This window comes from Callorhinus ursinus, unplaced genomic scaffold (assembly GCF_003265705.2).
Source record: "Callorhinus ursinus isolate GAN/ISIS: 27379988/994484 unplaced genomic scaffold, GSC_fseal_2.0 scaffold1, whole genome shotgun sequence".
NCBI lineage: Eukaryota > Metazoa > Chordata > Mammalia > Carnivora > Otariidae > Callorhinus > Callorhinus ursinus.
The window spans coordinates 74,080,541-74,099,763 of NW_027397063.1; the positions used below are offsets into that span (position 1 = coordinate 74,080,541).

Here is a 19,223-nt window from a genome sequence, read left to right on the forward strand (position 1 = left end):
ATGAGCCATTAAGCATTATGCTAAGCTAAAGAAGCCAGACACATAAGACTCTGCACTGTGTGGTTCCGTTTATATGAGATTTCTAAAAAAAGGCAAAATTGAAAAAGACCAAAAGCAGGTCAGTAGTTTCCTGGTTCTGGGAGCAAGGATTAATCAGTTATGCATAGGGGCACAGAGGAACTTATTCAAATGATGGAAGTATTCTACAACTGGATTATAGTAATAGTTGCACAGTTGTATAAATTTGCTAAATTAATCAAACTATAAACGAGTGAATGTTATGTACTGTAAATCATAAAAAAAAAAGCTGTTAAGACAGGGAAGATGGATGTAGACCTGTTTCACTTCGCCTCATATAAGTAATATTTGACATTTCACATAAAATTACTAAAATTGAACTTTGGTTTAAAAAACATCAAACTGATCAAGCTGACATCAAAATGTGATTATCTAGCATTTTGTTGTTTGCTGTCACTAAGATGTTGGTTTTCTAGTCATATGAGTTTACCAGATGTCTGAAGCGTACCCCCTTTAATTTTGGAACATAACTATTCTTTGGGGTTTTTTTTTAAGATTTTTATTTATTTGTTTATTTATTTAAAAGAGAGAGAGAGAGAAAGCACATGCACAAGCCAGGGGAAGGGCAAAGGGAGAGGAGAGAGAGAATCTCAAGCAGACTCCACACCGAGCGGTGAGCCCAACTTGGGGCTCCATCTTACGACCCCGAGATCATGACCTGAGCCAAAAATCAAGAGTTGGTCGCTCAACCAACTGAGCCACCAGGGCGCCCCTGAAACATAACTATTCTTTGAATATGTTTGTTTTGAAATACTGTTGGGTGAACTTTTTTCTTTCTACATTCTCTTGGTTGTAATTATTATATATTCTTGTTATTTTAGAAGAACAAAAATGCCATCAGGGCTGTTGAGGTTGGAGAGAAAGTTGCTTTATCCCTCACTAAATTGTGTAAGACTGTTTTGCTTTCTGCTTTCCTCTGTATCCTCCCTTTTTGCTGTGAATATGTTTGCTCTTCGGAATCTTACTGTCCTTCAGGTATTGATTTTCCTCTTCTGTGGGCTAGAAAGCCAGACATATAAATTTCTTAAAACTCTGAGTAGGTTGCAAGTGACTAGGTTAACATATGAGGGGGTCCTCTTTCCCAAAGTATATGTAGACTCTAATATATGACCTTTTGTTTGCTTCTTACCTTTTTTTCTGGAAAGGTGATATTGGCAGATAGTGACCTGAAGATAAATGAGGTATTATTGTGCTAGTGTCTTCCTTTCAGTTTTGGGGTACCATGGTTTCAGTTCTAGGCCAGCTTTATATGGAGACAGAGTAAACAACACTCCCCCTGCTACTGTGGAGCCCTTTACTCCTGCTTGCAAATATTCATTGACACTCTACCCTAATAGCAGTATTACTTTAAATTAAAATATAGATTCTTCTGTATGATCAAACAATTTCACTTACAGATCTATACCTAAAAGAATTTAAAGCAGGGACTCAAACAGGTACTTGTACACCGATGTTCATAGCAGTGTTACTCACAAAAGCAAAAGGTAGAAACGATCCACACATCCATCAACAGATGAATGGATAAGCAAAAAAACCCAAAATATGTAATATACACAGTGTTCTATTATTCAGCCATGAAAAGGAATGAAATTCTGATACATGCTACAACATGGAAGAACCTTGAAAACATAATACTAAATGAAATAAACTAGACACAAAAGGACAAATGTTCTACAATTCTGTTTATATTAGGTTCCTAGATTGGGTATTATAGAGACAGAAAGTAAGGTAGAGGTTATCAGGGAACGTGGAATTGATATTTAATGGTACAGAGTCTCTGGGATGATGACAACATTGTGGACACGGATGGTGGTAATAGTTGCACAGCATTGTGAATGTACTTTAATGCCATTGAACTCTACACTTAAAAGTTGTTAAAATGAAGGGGGGGAAATTGGAGGGGGAGATGAACCATGAGAGACTATGGACTCTGAGAAGCAAACTGAGGGTTCTAGAGGGGAGGCGGGGGTGGGGGGTTGGGTTAGCCTGGTGATGGGTATTAAAGAGGGCACGTATTGAATGGAGCAGTGGGTGTTATACGCAAACAATGAATCATGGAACACTACATCAAAAACTAATGATGTATGGTGACTAACATAACATGATAAAACAATTTTTTAAAAAGTGGTTAAAATGGTCAACTTATGTTGTGTATATATTACCACAGTAAAAAGAAGTATAGATTATCTGGTTCAGGTCAGGCTTCAGAACTTCAGCATGAATGTTTCAGATCCCTCTTTAGAAACAGATTCTGATAGAGCCCATAGTGTACTTACCACCAGCGTGGGGAGAGGCTTCCCCAGAGGGAGATGACATCTCCGGCCTCGCACAGCGTGTCAGTGGAGTGCTAGTAAATTTGTCCTTTCATTTTCACTTCTAGGCTATCCATCCAGGATATGGTTTTCTTTCAGAAAACACGGAATTTGCCGAACTGTGTAAACAAGAAGGAATTCTTTTTATAGGTCCTCCTTCATCTGCAATTAAAGACATGGGTATAAAGAGGTATTAATTTCTATCTTTTAAATATAACCATAGGAAGGTCCATTGAAATGGTTAACCTATAAGAGACATGGTAATTAGAAACTTTGGTTGTCATAGGCATTAAGTTATTCATCTGCCACTCCAGTGAGTTACAGAAAACGTTCATCTAATTAGGGTTTCTAATCAATATATGAATTAGTTTTAGGGATTAAAAACAAGGTGGGATGAGCTATCACATGAAAAACTGGATTCCTAGTTATCACAGAAAAACTAATATTTTAATATTTATGTGAATGTTTGTTGTCTATAGTCTTTTCTTTACCTGTGGGTTGTTTTATTTTAAAAAGTTCCATTGTATTTATAGATTGGGCTGTTTTTGTGTTTCTCTTGTATGAAATAACTCATAGAATTGGGTCATCTCACCTTTTTTATTCAAAAGCACATCCAAATCCATAATGGCTGCTGCCGGAGTGCCTGTTGTGGAAGGTTATCATGGCGAGGACCAGTCGGACCAGTGCCTGAGGGAGCACGCGGGGAGAATTGGTTATCCTGTCATGATTAAAGCTGTCCGGGGTGGAGGAGGAAAAGTAAGATTGTGCGTGCTGTGTTTTTCATCTCAGGCTAGTCTTCTTGGTTTTATTTAGGTTGTAGTCATAACTGTCTTGCTGTCTTAGGGCATGAGGATTGTCAGATCTGAAGAAGAATTCCAAGAACAGTTAGAATCAGCACGGAGAGAAGCTAAGAAGTCTTTCAATGATGATGCGATGCTGATTGAGAAGTTTGTAGACACGCCAAGGTGGGTTTGGCTTTTTTTCCGAGTCAGCTTTTTAAAAGTAAATTATAAAAGAAATGCATACAGATTATATAAAATATAAAGTTCTGCTAGTACGTAAGTACATTAAGTTCCCCAGTCCCACCCCCTGATGTAACCACGTAGCGTATACAGTGTGTATTCCTCCAAGCATTTTCTGCATGAATAGAAGTATTTATACATGTACGCACCGAATACAAATACATACAGCAGGACAGCGAGTACAACGTAACGTCGTATCATATGCTAGTATGGCATCCTAGCTGTCTCTCCATGTCTGTAAATACAGGTCTCCCTTATTCTTTTTATTGGGCTTAATGGTTCCATGATATTGATATACCAGTAATTTATTCAATCCATTTATTGTTTTGTTTTTTTTAAGATTTTATTATTTGACAGAGTGAGCATAAGCAGGGGGAGTGGGAGAGGGAGAAGCAGGCTCCCCGCTGAGCAGGGAGCCCGACGCAGGGCTCGATCCCAGCACCCTGGGATCATGACCTGAGCCAAAGGCAGACACTTAACGAATGAGCCACCCAGGCGCCCCTAATCCATTTCTTGTTGATGGAACTTGGGATTTTTTCAAAATAAAAAAAAATTTTTTGTAAGAAATTTACTTTTATCTTAAGGAATTCTATAAGCATCAGTTGAGATGCTCAGAGAATGAGAATAGATACCTAAATTGAGTTGGTAGTGATATGTTAACAAATACTACTACTAACATCTCACCCATATATCACACTTACCATTTGCCACATTCTGAGCATTTTACATATACTAAATAATTTTGCTGTCCTAATCCTAATCTAATTCCTGCAACAATCCTGTAGGTAGGCCCTATTCCCATTTTGCAGGTGAAGACTCTGAGGAACAGAATGGTCATATGACTTGCTTGAGCCAGCTGGGAAGTGGTGAGGCTGGGATTTGAATTCGGAATTCACACTCTAAGCCATTGTACTAAACTGCTTCTCTTGGTACTGCTGTAACAAATGCCATGTGAATTTCTAATTTTTTTATTTTCTGGAATTCTATTTTCATATGTATTGCTTAAAATAAGGAACTATAAAAGCTTCTTGTTTCATAGATTTTTGGTAATTATATATATATATTTGTATTTACATATATATATAAAAGCTGTAAGTCAAGTGACTTTATAAAGAATAATTCTCTTGGGAACCATGAGCAGAGAGGGATTCACCTTGAAGTTAATACACTAAAGCTTCAGGCCCTTCCTTGTGTGAGCCTCTTCTAAGATCATACCTAATTTTGTATTCTTCTTAAATTGTTTTTGTTTCAAGTGCTACAAAACTTTGAACTGTCCCTGAACATGGTATGGTAAGTTAAATTCATTTAGATTTTGATAGTTAAAAAAGTCTACCACCTGTTAGTGAGCAGTAAGGCAAAAATGGAGGAAATTCGAAGGTAAATTGAGAGCTCCCTTTCACAATATGTTTCAAAAAAGAATAGGCTGACTGTCCATATTGGCATGCTCTTGAGTTAGAATTATCGTGGAGATGTCAGCTAGCTATTTCAGTGACCATAACTCAATGCCTACAACGTTTTCTGAAGATGTGAATTCTTTACATGTGAAATGTTAGCTGTATATAACCTCACATTGTAATTTGTTCTCCCAATAGCTGGGAAGCTCCTGGGAATCAAGGACCTGATAGTACATTTCTTTTTATTTTCCCCTGTATATCATCTGGCATGCTACTTTCTTCATGACAGTCATCAATAATAATATTTTTTTGAAATATAGAAGTAATATAAATAGATTACAAACATGGAAAGTAGAGAAGATGGGAAACAAACTCACTCATAATCTCATTCTCCTAATACAAGTAATAGTATTTCTCTATATATTTAATCTGTATTTTCTAATAATAATATTTTAATATCGTGATAATTATACTGTTTTGTATGCTGCTAAGTAATTACCTGTTGAGTTAATGGAGTGCTAGAAGATTGTCAAGGTGCTGCTTATAATTCAGAAAAGTACCTATCAAGATGTTTTATAAATCTGCTCAGAACTATTGAGCTTACCTGAAGGGCTGGGATAGAAACAGTCTTCAAAGTGTACTATTTTGGAGGATAAAAAAGGAAATTGGGTTCCTTTCTCAGTTGACATTCAATATATATTCCAGATGGATTAAAAATGTAAATAGGAAAATAAAAACTGTGGAACTCTTAGAAAATATCAAGGCATTCTTGGTAGCCTCCAGCTGTGTCTGTGTGTCTAGCCAGACCCCAGCAGTGACTGAACTGGAACAGCTGGGATTTGGTGCACCTCCTGGTTCTCAGACAGCAGAATGTGCGCGGCAGAATCTCTTAAGTTAGATAAAGCAGCACAAAAAGAGGATCAGTCAGAAAAAGGAAAATAACAAAAGTGATATGATCACTACAGAAATCATAACACAACACAGGTCCTCAAAAAGTTTCCCTTGTAAGCCGCCCCAGGAATAAGTGTTTCCAGCTTCCGAGAACTCAGAAAAGAGCTGTGCTGTGCCCCTGGTATGTGTTCCTTTCAGAACCTGGAGTCCCTGCTCTACTGACTCCTTCCCTGGAGCAGCTAACACATAAGGGAGTGTCAGTGGAAGTGGTAAAATTTTACAATTGGAATTTGAAAAACAAACCATTTAGTTCCAACATGTAAAGAGCTGGGAAGTTGTCACTCACCTCCAAGAAGCATGTAAAAATCTGAACAAAATGAAAGTCAGTGAGTTTTAGACCTGTCAGAGAATGGGGGCCGGAGGGCAAACCACCACCCTGGAATCTGGACAGCGTGTGAATACAGTGAATCATAGCCAAGAGCCGCTTGCCCAGAGCAGAGCTCCTGGAGCCATAAACTGATAGGGACACTTCTGCGGGGATTATGATAAATTACTGGAGTCTGGGTGTGGACTAGCTTGATAGTGAGAAACTCCTCAAGGTCCAGTGTTAGGGGAACCCCAGATTTTCATGAGTTCTCCCTTCAAGAACACCACCACGTTCTCACAGTGAAAATCCAGGAAAAATTCCCTCCCATTTTGGGGCAGAGGGAGGAGAAAAGTAACCATTTGCGATTGGCCCAGAGTGGTCTGTTCTCCCTAACAAAGGCCAGCTCTCCAAGGGAAACTTTGCCAGCACCTTTTCTGTCCTGTGGGAAGGGCAGTTAGCCAACTCTAACCCGCTCAAGCTTTCCTGTTTCGTGTAAGGAGAGAAAAAATGCTAAGAAACACTTTTGGGGGCACCGGGCTTTCTCAGTCAGTGGAGCATGTGACTCTTGATCTCAGGATCGTGAGTTCAAGCTCCACGCTGGTTGTACAGCTTACTTTAAAAATAAGTAAATATCTCCCTCTCCCTCTCCTGCTCCCCCTGCTTGTGCTCTCTCTGTCTTTGTCAAATAAAATCTTAAAAAAAAAAAAAAAAATACACACATACATCCAAACAAATGGTGCTCATGAACATAGAAACCTGAAGCACACAGGGATACAGGCCCACTAAAAGACCAAGATTTAATCATTAGGTCATGGGATGCGTTCCCTCCCCTGCACCCTTCTACCACATCACCAGGGCCCCAGTATAATAACAGGGTTTCAGCTGAAAGAACTGCAAGACACAGATTCTAATAAGAAGAGTTCTTAGTCAAAGACAACAGGAGAAACAAAACAAGGGCACTAGAGGAAACAAGCCTCTGGTACCTACAACTACTGCAGACATTAAACCCAGTGTCCTAGCCAGATTCACATTAAACTTTACAGTAAAGGTCTGTGTTTACCTTACTTACTGTAAAGTGATACCTCATGTCCAGCTTTTAACAAAAAAATGACAAGGTGTGCTAAAATTTAGGTAAGAAAAAGCGCAGTGTAAAGAGACAAAGCAAGCACCAGAACCACAGATTTTGGAATTGTCAGATATAGAGTTTAAAGTAACTGATTAATATGTTAAGGGCTCTAATGGAGTGTGTAGACAACATGCAAGAACATTTGGGAAATGTAAGTGGAGAGATGGACGCTCTAAGAGAATAGTCAAAAGAAAATGCTAGGAATCATTATACACAAGCAATGAATCATGGAACACTACATCAAAAACTGATGTACTGCATGGTGACTAACATAACAATAATAATAAAAAAAGTGCTAGGAATCAAACAATATAACAGAAATGAAGAATGCAGTTGGTGGGCTCCTCGGTAGACTGGACACAGCTGAGGAAAGAATCCATGACCGAGAACATAAGTCAATGGAAACTTCCCAAACTGAAATTCAGAAGAGAAATAAGAATGAAAACAAACGTAATATCCAAGGTCTGTGGGACAATTTTAAAAGGTATAACATTTGTGTTATTTGAATACTACAAGAATGAAGGGAGCAGGAGAAATATTTGAAGTAATAATGGCCAAAAATGTTCCAAAATTAATGATAAACACCAAGCCACAGAACCAGGAAGCTCTGAGGGCACCAAGCAGGATAAATGTCAAAACATTTTTTGAATCATATTCAAACTGCAGGAAACCAAAGACAAATAGAAAATCTTGGAAAAATCATGGGGATAAGAACGTCTTACCTATAGACAAACAAGGTAAGAAATATATCAGGCTTAAGCAAGAATGGGGGGAGTGAAATATTTATAAAGCGTTGAAAGAAAAAAAAAACTAACGTAGAACTCTGTGTCCAGTGAACTTATCCTTCAAACAGGCGGGAGAAAGAGACTTCCTCAGACAAACGAAAGTTGAGGGACATTGTCATCACAGACTTGACTTATAAGAAATGATAACAAAAGTTCTTCAGAGAGAAGGAAAATGATACAGGTCAGAAATTTAGATCTCCAAAAAGAAAGGAAGAGTATTAGAGAAAGAATAAATGAGGCTAAAATAAAATCTCTCATTTTTCTCTTCTCAATTGATCTCACAGACAACAGTTTGTCCAGAGAAATAATAACAAGAAAGTGTTTGGTGATAATAGCTAAAGATAAATGAAAAGAGGAGGAAAACTCAAGCAGGCAGATCCAAAAGGAAGAAATCAGCTCCTATTATTTTGTCAAGAGAATGTGATGGACAGGTTGGAAAAGGTTAAAATTGAACATTCAGTCAAAATGGTATATCAAGAAACTAAATTCTTCCAAGTGGTTTAATGAAGTGGCTTGATGAGGTGAACAAAAAAGGAACAGAAATGAGCTATTGTGCTAACACAGTACATTTACAAGACCCTTCCTGGTTTTTCTTTTATCATTGTTTCTTTTTGACAATTTTTATTTTAAAAAATCAACAGAAAAAACATTTGCTGGTCACTCATCATGGTGGTAAATATGTGAGGTGAACTACAGAGTGAACATATCAAAATAAACCTACTGAGAAGAATGCTTTCATGTTCACCAAATGGTCTGTTTACCCTTATTTTCCTAAGTGTTCTGTGCATTTACTCTTGATATGATTTCTCATAATTTAACTATTTTAGATTCAACATTAAAGTGCCTTTTTTGTTTTTATGATATAATATTAGTAATATTTTTAAAAAATTAATCCATATTTATTTCTTAACCTTTTTATGGATGAGCCATTGTAATTTTTAGTCTGTCTGAGTTTATAAAATCTGACCATAAGGGTTGATTTTTAAAAATCCCCTGATCATGGGGTGCCTGGGTAGCCAACTCTTGATTTCAGCTCAGGTCATGATCTCAGAGTCTTGGGATCAAGCCCTGTGTCGGGCTCTGCACTCAGTGGGGAGTCTGCTTCAGGATTCTCTGTCTCCCTCTGCCCCTCCCTCTGCTTGAGCTCTCTCTCTCTCAAATAAATGAATAAATCTTTTAAAAAATAATAAAAAATAAAAAATAAAAATCCCCAGATCATAAAAAAGTTTTCATTGGCTTTTCGAGAATACATGAAATATTCTGTTGTGAGATTTATTAGTGTTTTCCTTGTCAGTTTGTACTTGTTACTTGCCCCTACTCTGAGGTCATAAACATAGTCTCCTGTGTTTTCTTATTTCCTAGTCACTTCATGTATGTAATTTTTTTTCTAGAATGTTAATTCTACAAATGGAAACTTTCTCATTGCGTTTTTAAATAGGCATGTAGAAGTCCAGGTGTTTGGTGACTACCATGGCAATGCTGTGTACTTGTTTGAAAGAGACTGTAGTGTACAGAGGAGACATCAGAAGATCATTGAGGAAGCCCCAGGGGTAAGGACCTTGTAAAGAAATTTGCAAGCTTCTCTATAACGTAAACCCCAGTCACTCTAATTTTCACATCAGGAATCTGTGGAGGGAGCGTCTCCTCCAGAATCCTGCTGAATAACTGCTTCCCAGTGGTAGTATAATGATAAGGCCCCACTGGAGCCTTGGGGGATGAGGAGGGGGTTGAAATTCCCAGGCTACCATACTGAGGGCACAGTAGGGCCACGATCCTTCTGGATGGTATCTAGGAAAATCTACTCTGATCCAAGTACAGACTGTCCCTGACTTCATGATGGTTCAACTTAGAATTTTTTTGCTTTACGGTGGTGCAAAAGTGATATATATTTAGTAGAAATACTTCGAATTTTGAATTTTGATCTTTTCCCGGGCTCTCTATGTGGTATGCTACTCTCCTGGGCGGCAGCAGTGAGCCAGTCAGCCGCACAGTCAGGAGAGTAAGTAACTGATACACCTAAACTCGTCCTTACCCGTACCTGTTCTTACACTCTCTGTACTTGATATTCAACAAATTTTGAGATATTCAGCCTTTTATTATGGAATAGCTGTTGTGTTAGATGATTCTGCCCAACTGTAGGCTAATGTAAGTGTTCTGGACACATTTAAGGTAGACTAAGTTAGGATGTTTGGTAGGTTACATGTATTTAAATGAATTTTCAACTTCCAGTATTTTCAACTTATGATGGGTTTATCTGGACATAACCCCGCTGTAAGGAGGAAGATCTGTATCTGACTTATAGTGAGCAATTGTATAATATTTCCATGTAGATTTTATATTGTAATGAGAATGTTTGAGGAATGGATTGGCCTGGTTCATTGAATATATTTTTTATGAAGATTCTTTTATTTTGACTTCTGTTTGAGGCATCCCTAAAATATATTAGTCATCTTCCTACCATAAAGGTTTATTGTAGAGGAGAGAGATTTGCTCTTATTTGGCATTTTTTGCCCCTTTGGAATTAATTGTTTACATCTCTTCGGGTCTATCTCTTGATTGGTTTCGGTTGTCCTCTGGGTCAAGGCCTACTCCTAGAATTACCCCTTTTTGGATTTACATTTCTTTTGAGCCTACTACTGCTGTAGACTTCTTTCCTGTCTAAGGTTTTATACGTGTTCTTTTGTTTTGTTTTTTTTTTCCTAGTAGGTACTTCTAAAAGGTCAGGGATCTGAGGCTTCTGGTTAATCAATTTGTTGTTCTCATACTGTATTCAAATTTTAATTTCTGTTGCAGAGTGTATTATATCGTTCAAAGTAAATGTTAACAATAATTTCAGTAAAGCCTTATTCCAAGTAGTGATTGCTTAAATATATGTCTGTAGAGCACTGTTTTAAAATATTAAAACCTTTGCCTACTTTTTAACCTATATTTCTTTTTATGAACCTTTCTTATTAGCTTGGAATCTTAAGGTTTACCGTTATTCCAAGATAATTATTGGGCACATGGCCCAGATTGCTCTACCATCTTAAAATAAAACAGTGATCATTCAAAGTTTTCATATTGATACATGTAATTGGACATACAGTCATGAAAGGTCTTAGGTAGGTACAAAGGAGATATATCATTATGCTGAATAATATCTGCAGTTCATTGACATTATTAACAGAACCATTAAACCTTGGTATGGGGCTGTTGACTGTGGTATAGGATGTATTTCTTGATGAAATGTATAGCATTAGCTATTTATCCTTATTAACTCTTTAATGTAATATTTGATACCTAGAAATGAAATATTGGATCTTAATGGAAATTTCTAATAGGGCAAAGAACTAATGGAAATTTATTTTAAATATTTTTTTATAGCCTGGTATTAAACCTGAAATAAGAAAAAAGCTTGGAGAAGCTGCAGTCAGAGCTGCTAAAGCTGTAAATTATGTTGGAGCAGGTACGCTAAGATTTACTTTGAATAGAGGAGAAGAAATATTTATGTTCAGAAGGCAAAAGAAACTTAAAACTTTTAAATCATTGTCTTTCAAACAAATTATACGCACATTAAGAAATATTTTACATTGAGACTCAGTATATACACATATTTATGTCTATATACATGTATATTTGGAAAAAAATTCACTAAACAATACTTACCCTAATTATGTGTAATGCTAGTTGATATTTTCTATCCCATTTTAAAATAAAATCACTAAAATTTCTTTTGCCTCTTTTAAAATTAGTAAACTTTAATTTTTTAGGTTCACAGCTAAATTGAGCCGTAAGTACAGAGTTCCCATACCCTCCATCCCCACACTTGGCGTAGCCTCCCCAAGTACCAGCATCCCACACCAGAGTGGTTCATTTGTTACAATCAACAAACCTACAGTGACACATCATTATCACCCAGAATCCATAATTTACATTAGGGTTCACTCTTAATATTGTGCGTTCTATGACATTGTTGTACAGTGTACATTTGGAAAAATGTATAATGACATGTATCCACCATTGTAGGATCATACAGAGTACTTTCAGTGCCCTAAATAGCCTCTGTGCTCTGCTCTTTATCCCTTCCTGTCTTTAACTCCTAACAATCTCTGATCTTTCTGTTGCCTCCATAGTTCTTCCTTTTCCAGAATATCATACAGTTGGAATCATACAGTTTGTAGCCTTTTAAGATTGGCTTCTTTCACTTAATAATATGCATTTAAGTTTCCTCCATGTCTTTTCATGGGTTGATCATTTCTGTTTAGTGTTGAATAATATTCCATTGTCTGGATGTACCACAGTTTATCCTGTCACCTACTGAAGGATATCTTGGTTGCTTTCTAAGTTTGGCAATTATAAATCAAACTATTATAACAATCTATGTGCAGAGTTCTGTGTGGGCATAGGTATGAGCATAGTTTCAATTTATTTAGGTAAACAAGAAGTTTAATCGCTGGGTCATATGGTAAGAATATGTTCAGTTTTGTAAGAAACTGCCAAACTTTCTTCCAGAGTGGCTGTACCATTTTGCATCCTCACCAGCAATGTCTGAGAGTTCCTGTTGCTCCACATCTTCACTAGCATTTGGTATTATCAGTGTTCTATTCTAATAGGTGTATAGTTGTATCTCATTTTAATTTGCATTTCCCTGGTAACATGATTGGAGCATCTTCTCATATGCTTGCTTGCCATCGGTGTTTCTTCTTTAGTGAGGTCTGTTCAGGTGTTTTGCCCAGTTTTTAAATTGGTTTGTTTGTTTTCTTATTATTGAGTTTTACAACTCCTTAGTACATTTTGGATAGTAGTCCTGTATCAGAGGTGTCTTTTGCAAATATTTTCTCCCAGTCTGTGGTTTATCTTCTCATTCTCTTGACATTATCTTTTGCAGAGCATAACTTTTTAATTTTAATGAAGCCTGGCTTATCAATTATTTCTTTAATGAATTGTGCCTTTGCTGTTGTACCTAAAAAGACATCACCATACTCAAGGTCATCTAGGTTTTCTCCTACTCTCTTCTAGGAATTTTATAGTTTCGTGTTCCAAATTTAGGTCTATGGTCCATTTTGTTAATTTTTCTGAGAGTATAAGACCTGTGCCTAGATTCATTTTTTTGTATGTAGACATACACCATATACCATTCCAACACCATTTTTTGAAAAGACTATCTTTGCTCCATTGTATTGCCTTTGCTCCTTTGTCAAAGATCAACTGACTGTATTTATATAGGTCTATTTCTGGGCTGCCTGTTCTGTTCCACTGATCTATTTGTTCTTTTCCCAGTACTTCATTATTTTGAATACTGTAGCTTTATAGTAAATCTTGAACTCAGTGTCAGTCCTTCAACTTTGTCATTCTCCTTCAATATTGAATTGGCTATCCTGGGTCTTTTGCCTTTCCCTATAAAACGCTAGAATCAGTTTTTTGATGTCCACAAAATAACTTGCTGGAGTTTTAATTGTGTTGTTTCTATACAACAAGTTGGGAGAACTGACATCTTGACAATGTTGAGTCTTCCTTCCATGAACCTGGAATATCTTTCCATTTTGTTCTGCCTTGACTTCTTTCATCAGAGTTTTGTAATTTTCTCATATAGATCTTATATATATTTTGTTAGATTTATACCTATTTCATTTGGGGGGTGCTTGTGTAGATGGTATTGTGTTTTTATTTCAAATTCTACTTGTTCATCATTGGTATATAGGAAAACAATTGACTTTCGTATATTAACCTTGTATCCTGCAAGCTTGTTATGATCACTTTGTAGTTCTAGAAGTTTTTCAGTTCTTTTGGATTTTTCTACATAGACAAGTCATCTGTGATGAGACAGTTTTATTTCTTCCTTCTCAATCTGTATACCTTGTTTTTTTTTTTAAGATTTTATTTATTTATTTGATAGAGAGGGCAAGAGAACACAAGCAGGGGGAACAGTAGAGGGAGAGGGAGAAGCAGGTTCCCCGCCAAGCAGGGAGCCCGATGTGGGGCTCGTTCCCAGGACCCTGGGATCTCGACCTGAGCCGAAGGCAGATGCTTAACCATCTGAGCCACCCAGGCGCCCCTCAATCTGTATACCTTGTATTTCCTTTTCTTACCTCATAGCATTACTGGGACTTTCAGTATGATGTTGAAAGGAGTGGTGAGAATGGACATCCTTCCCTTATTTCTTTTCTTAGTAGGAAATCTTCTAGTTTCTCACCATTAAATATAATATTAGCTGTGGGTTCTCGTAAATCTTTTATCAAATTAGGAAGTTCCTCTCCATTAGTAGTTTGTTAAGAGTTTTTATTATAATTAGATATTGGATTTCATCCAGTGCTTTTTCTGCATCTATTGATGCAGTCATATGATTCTTCTTTAGCTTGTTGATGTGATGGATTACATTAATTGATTTTCAAATGTTGGACCAGCCTTGCATACCTGGGATAAATCCCATTTGGTCATGATATATACTTACTTTTATACATTATTGGATTTGATTTGCTAATATTTTGTTGAGGACCATTGCTTCCATGTTCATAAGAGATACTGATTTGTAGTTTTTTTTGTAATAGCTTTCTCTCGTTTTCGTATTAAGGTAATGCTGGTCTCCTAAAATGAGTTAGGAAGTGTTCTGTTTTCTATGTTCTGGAAGAGATTATAGAAAATTGGTATAAATTCTACCTTCAGTGTTTGGTAGAACTCACCAGTAAACCAATCTGGGTCTATTTTGGAGGTTTTGGAGGTTATTAATGATTATTTCAACTTCTTTAGTAGGTATAGGCCTATTCAGATTGTTTCAGAGTGATTTTTTCTTGTGTGACTTTTGGCAGATTGTGTCTTTCAAGGAATTGGTCAGTTTCATCTAGGTTATCAAATTTATGGGCATAGAGTTGTTCATAATATATTTTTAATATCCTATTAACCGTAAAACCTATAGTAATTTCTCTTCTTTCATTTCTGATATTAATAATTTGTCTCTTCTCTCTTTTTTTTTTTTTCTTAAACAACTTGGCTAGAAGCTTATGTATGTTATTGATCTTTTCGAAGAACTGACTTCTGGTTTTATTGGTCTTCTCTATAGATTTTCTGTTTTCAATTTCATAGATTTCTACTCTATTATTTCTTTTCTCTTGCTTACTTTGGAATTAACTTGCTGTTCTTTTTCTAGGTTCCTAAAATGGAAGCTTAATTTTAGATCTTTCTTCTCTTCAAATATATGGATTCAGTGGTATAAATTTCCCTCTAAGCACTGCTTTCAGTGCATCTCACAAATTTTGAAAAGTTGCATTTCTGTTTTCATTTAGTTTAAAATATTTTTAAAATTCACTTGGGATTTCTTCTTTGACCCATGTGTTACTTGGTACTGTGTTATTTAATCTGCAAGTATTTGGGGATTTTTTTCCCAGCTATCTTTCTATTACTGATTTCTAGTTCAATTGATTTTTAATTTAATTGTGGTCTTGAGAGCAAACATTGTATATCTATTCTTTTAAATTTGTTAAGGTTTTTTTCTGTGACCCTGAATGTGGTCTGTCTTGGTGAATGTTCCATCTAAGTTTGAAAATATGTAATCTGCTATTGTTGGATAAAGTAGTCTATGGACATCGATTATGTCCCATTTATTGATAGTGCTATTGAGTTCAACTATGTCCTTACTTTTCTGTCTGCTAGATTTGTCCATTTCTGTTAGAGGGGTGTTAAAATCTCCAGCTGTATTAGTGGATTCATCTATTTGCAGTTCTCAGTTTTTACTCTCAGTTTTTATCCCATGTATTAATACTCTCTTCTTAGGTGCATACATGTTAAGGTTGTTGTGTCTTTTTGGATTATTGATCTATATGGCATTTTTTTTTCTCTCTAAAGAACTTCTTTTAACATTTCTTGCAAGATAGATCCACTGCCAATAAATTTTCTCAATTTTTGTTTATTTGAAACAGTCCCTATTTCTCCTTCATTTGGAAGGATAACTCCACAAGGTAACAGAATACCAAGTTGATGATTTTTTCCCACTCAAGACCTTAAATAGCGCTCCACTCTTCTTGCTTGCATGGTTTCTGAAGAGAATCATATGTAATTCTTATCTTTTCTCCTTTATAGGTAAGGTGTTTCCCCTCCGCCCCAGATTCTTTCAGGATTCATTCATTCATTCATTCATTTTTATTTTCTGTACTTTGAAAATGTTATGCCTAGGTATAGGGGTTTTTTGGCATTTATCCTGCTTGGTGTTCTCTGACCTTCCAGAGGTGTGGTTCAATGTCTCAACATTAATTTGAGAAAATTCTTATTATTGCTTCAATAATGTTTCTGGTCCTTTCTTTTTTATTCTTCTGGTATTCCCATTATGTATCTGTTACACCTTGTCTAGTTGTCCACAGTTCTTGGATATTCTGTTTTGGTTTTTTTAGTCTTCTTTGTCTTTGCTTTTAGTTTTGGAAGTTTCTGTTTTCATATCCTCAAGCTCAGAGATTGTTTCCTTAGCTGTGTCCAGTCTATTGGTGAGCCCACCAAAGGCATTCTTCATTTCTATTACAGTGTTTTAATTTCTAGTATTTCTTTTTGATTCCTTGAATTTCCATGTTTCTTATATTATCCATGTGGGTTCTTGCATGTGTCTACTTTTTCCATTAAAGCTGTTAGTGTACTAATCAAAATGTTTTTAAGTTCTTTGGGGATGCCTGGGTGGCTCAGTCGGTTAAGCATCTGCTTCTGGCTCAGGTCATGATCCCAGCGTCCTGGGATTGAGTCCCGCATTGGGCTCCTTGCTCAACGGGGAGCCTGCTTCTCCCTCTGCCTCTCTCCCCTGCTTTTGCTGTCTCTCTCTCTGACAAATAAATTTTAAAAATCTTTAAAAAAAAAAAGTTCTTGGTCTGATTATTACAATATTTCTGTCATATCTGAATCAGGTTCTGATGCTTCTTCAGTTTCTTTAAACTGTTTTTTGCCTCTTAGTGTGCCTTGTGATTTATTTCTTGATAGCCAGACCTGAGGTACCAGGTAAAAAGAACTGTGGTGAACTGGTCTTTAGTCATGTGGTGATTAGGTGTCGGGGAGGAGAGGTGTTCTATAGTCCTAGGATTACGTCTTAAGTTTTTTGGTGAGCTTGTGCCCTGAATTTCACCAGTGCATCTCGGTTTGTTTTTTTCCTGATTTGTTTTGATTTATTCATTTGTGGGGGACAGGATGGCTGGAGATGTGTATTTCCCTTCCTTCGGTTCTGTTAATTAAGCTCTGATGAAACCCCCATAGTTTAGGCTCTAGTAAAATAGTTCTCTTATGGACAAATCTTGGTCAGAACAGAACTCTGGTGTACTTCAAATGATTCCTTTTCCCCTTCCACTGCTAGAGGGTCAAGGGGATTTTTCTCCAGTATCCACTGTGAGGACCTGATAGAGCTTTTGGAGGTAAAACACAAAAGTATGGGGGACTGTCCTTGGGGATTGTGACTCTCAGAGTCATCCACACTGAGTGTCCAGCAACTTGTCAGTTACAGCAGGTTTTTCCTCCTCTGGTACTTATTCCTTAGAAGTTTTGTTCATGGGTTTCTGTTCCAGTAAGTTGTGAATCTTACTGTCTGGCAAATCTATAATTTGCCTGTCTCTCTGATTTGGGGGGCAGCAGTTTGCCCTGTGACTTCATATCTCTGATGGATCTGAGAAAAATTGTTGATTTTTCAGTTTATTTGGCTTTTTACTCTTATCGGGTTAGAATGGTGACTTCTTAGCTTCTTATGGATCAGAAACTGGAAGTCTTCACTAAATTTGTACAAGGCGCTAATGGGTTATGACTCCCAGTTTGAGAAACAGTCTTAAAGTATATGGAACTACTTTCAGCTAAGTGAAAAAAACTCAAACACAAAACACTATGTAGTATACGATTTCATTTATATGACATTCTAGAAAAAACTGTGGTTGCCTGGGGCCGGTGACCTGGGGCAGGGACTGACTGCAAAGGGGAACAAGGGAATGAACATTTTGGATGATGGAAATGTTTTGCATTTTCATGGTGGTGGTGGTGGTGGTTCTATGACTGTATTCAGTTGCAATTGAAACTCAACACACTTCCCTACACTTAAAATGGATAAATTTTATTATATTAAATTATACCTTAATAAAGTTGGAAAAGATGTAGATTTAGTTGCTAAACAATCTTCCAATGGATCACCAGCTAAAGGACTTTTAAAGGAAACCTCCAAAGCCCACAATCAGGAGAAAAAAATGTTACTATATTTATTCTACTGGGCTAGAGGGAGATGGGATGTCACAGTGTGAGGTTCCAGGGATCTTGGTGCCCTGAAGCCATAACACATGGTCCAGCCATGTTCTCGTTGCTGCAACGGTTGAGACTACTCACAACTTGGGCTTACCCTTTGCTGAAAACCCCAAACATACTTTTCTGTTGCTAGATTTCATGTGGCTCCCTATTTTTTAGTAAGAATCATTTGCTGCTGCAATATGTGAGATATTTTCTTCAGGAAATGCAAAATGTTTACCATTGAATGACGGCAGCATTAAAAGTTGATGTGATTTGTTTCTCTCTCTGGCTTTGGGAGACAAACCATAAGAGACTGTTAACTATAGGAAACTGAGGGTGGCTGGAGGGGAGATGGGGGGGGATGGGGTAACTGGGGGATGGGCATTAAGGAGGGCATGTGATGGAATGGAGCACTAGGTGTTATATGCCACTTGATGAATCACTGAACTCGACCTCTGAAACTAATACTACACTATGTGTTAATTAATTGAATTTAAATAAAATAAAATTAAAAAAATATATTAATAAGAAGTTGATGTGATACATCATAGAAGATTTTGATTTCTACTGACCGTATGCTATTGAAGTGTGACTGTTGTATTTTATCTTTTAGGAACCGTGGAGTTTATTATGGACTCAAAGCACAATTTCTACTTCATGGAAATGAATACAAGGCTGCAAGTGGAACATCCTGTTACTGAGATGATCACAGGAACTGACTTGGTGGAGTGGCAGCTTAGGGTGGGAGTATTTTTTCTGTTAAAGATCAGTCTTGACAATAGGTTACCTGCTAGCCTCCTAAAAGAAGGTGTCACTTTGGACAAGGGTTCAATTCTTGGTGGTTGTCATGAGGACAGGAAAATGGGAAGTTAAAGATGATATTTCATTTGTTGCTGTGACATTATTGTCACTTTATGGACTCCGATTTCTAACCTGTCACTTACCATCATTTCTCTTCAGCATGGGGTAGCCTAAGGCAAGGGGCAAGTGAGATGCTGCCACTGAGGCTTTCTTCTGACCACATTATCTCAACACCAAAGCC

The 19,223-nt window shown here is 36.9% G+C and overlaps 1 protein-coding gene across 2 annotated transcripts in view; it reads left to right on the forward strand.

The window, feature by feature from the left end:
• MCCC1 (methylcrotonyl-CoA carboxylase subunit 1) overlaps positions 1-19,223 on the forward strand; it is a 59,825-nt gene that overhangs the window by 15,092 nt on the left and 25,510 nt on the right. For both annotated transcript variants that reach the window (XM_025878039.2, XM_025878040.2), the window contains 6 exons: positions 2,459-2,580; positions 2,999-3,146; positions 3,234-3,355; positions 9,414-9,525; positions 11,339-11,420; positions 18,795-18,922. In XM_025878039.2, coding sequence (XP_025733824.1) covers positions 2,459-2,580; positions 2,999-3,146; positions 3,234-3,355; positions 9,414-9,525; positions 11,339-11,420; positions 18,795-18,922 — 714 coding nt within the window. The remainder of the gene's footprint in view (positions 1-2,458; positions 2,581-2,998; positions 3,147-3,233; positions 3,356-9,413; positions 9,526-11,338; positions 11,421-18,794; positions 18,923-19,223) is intronic.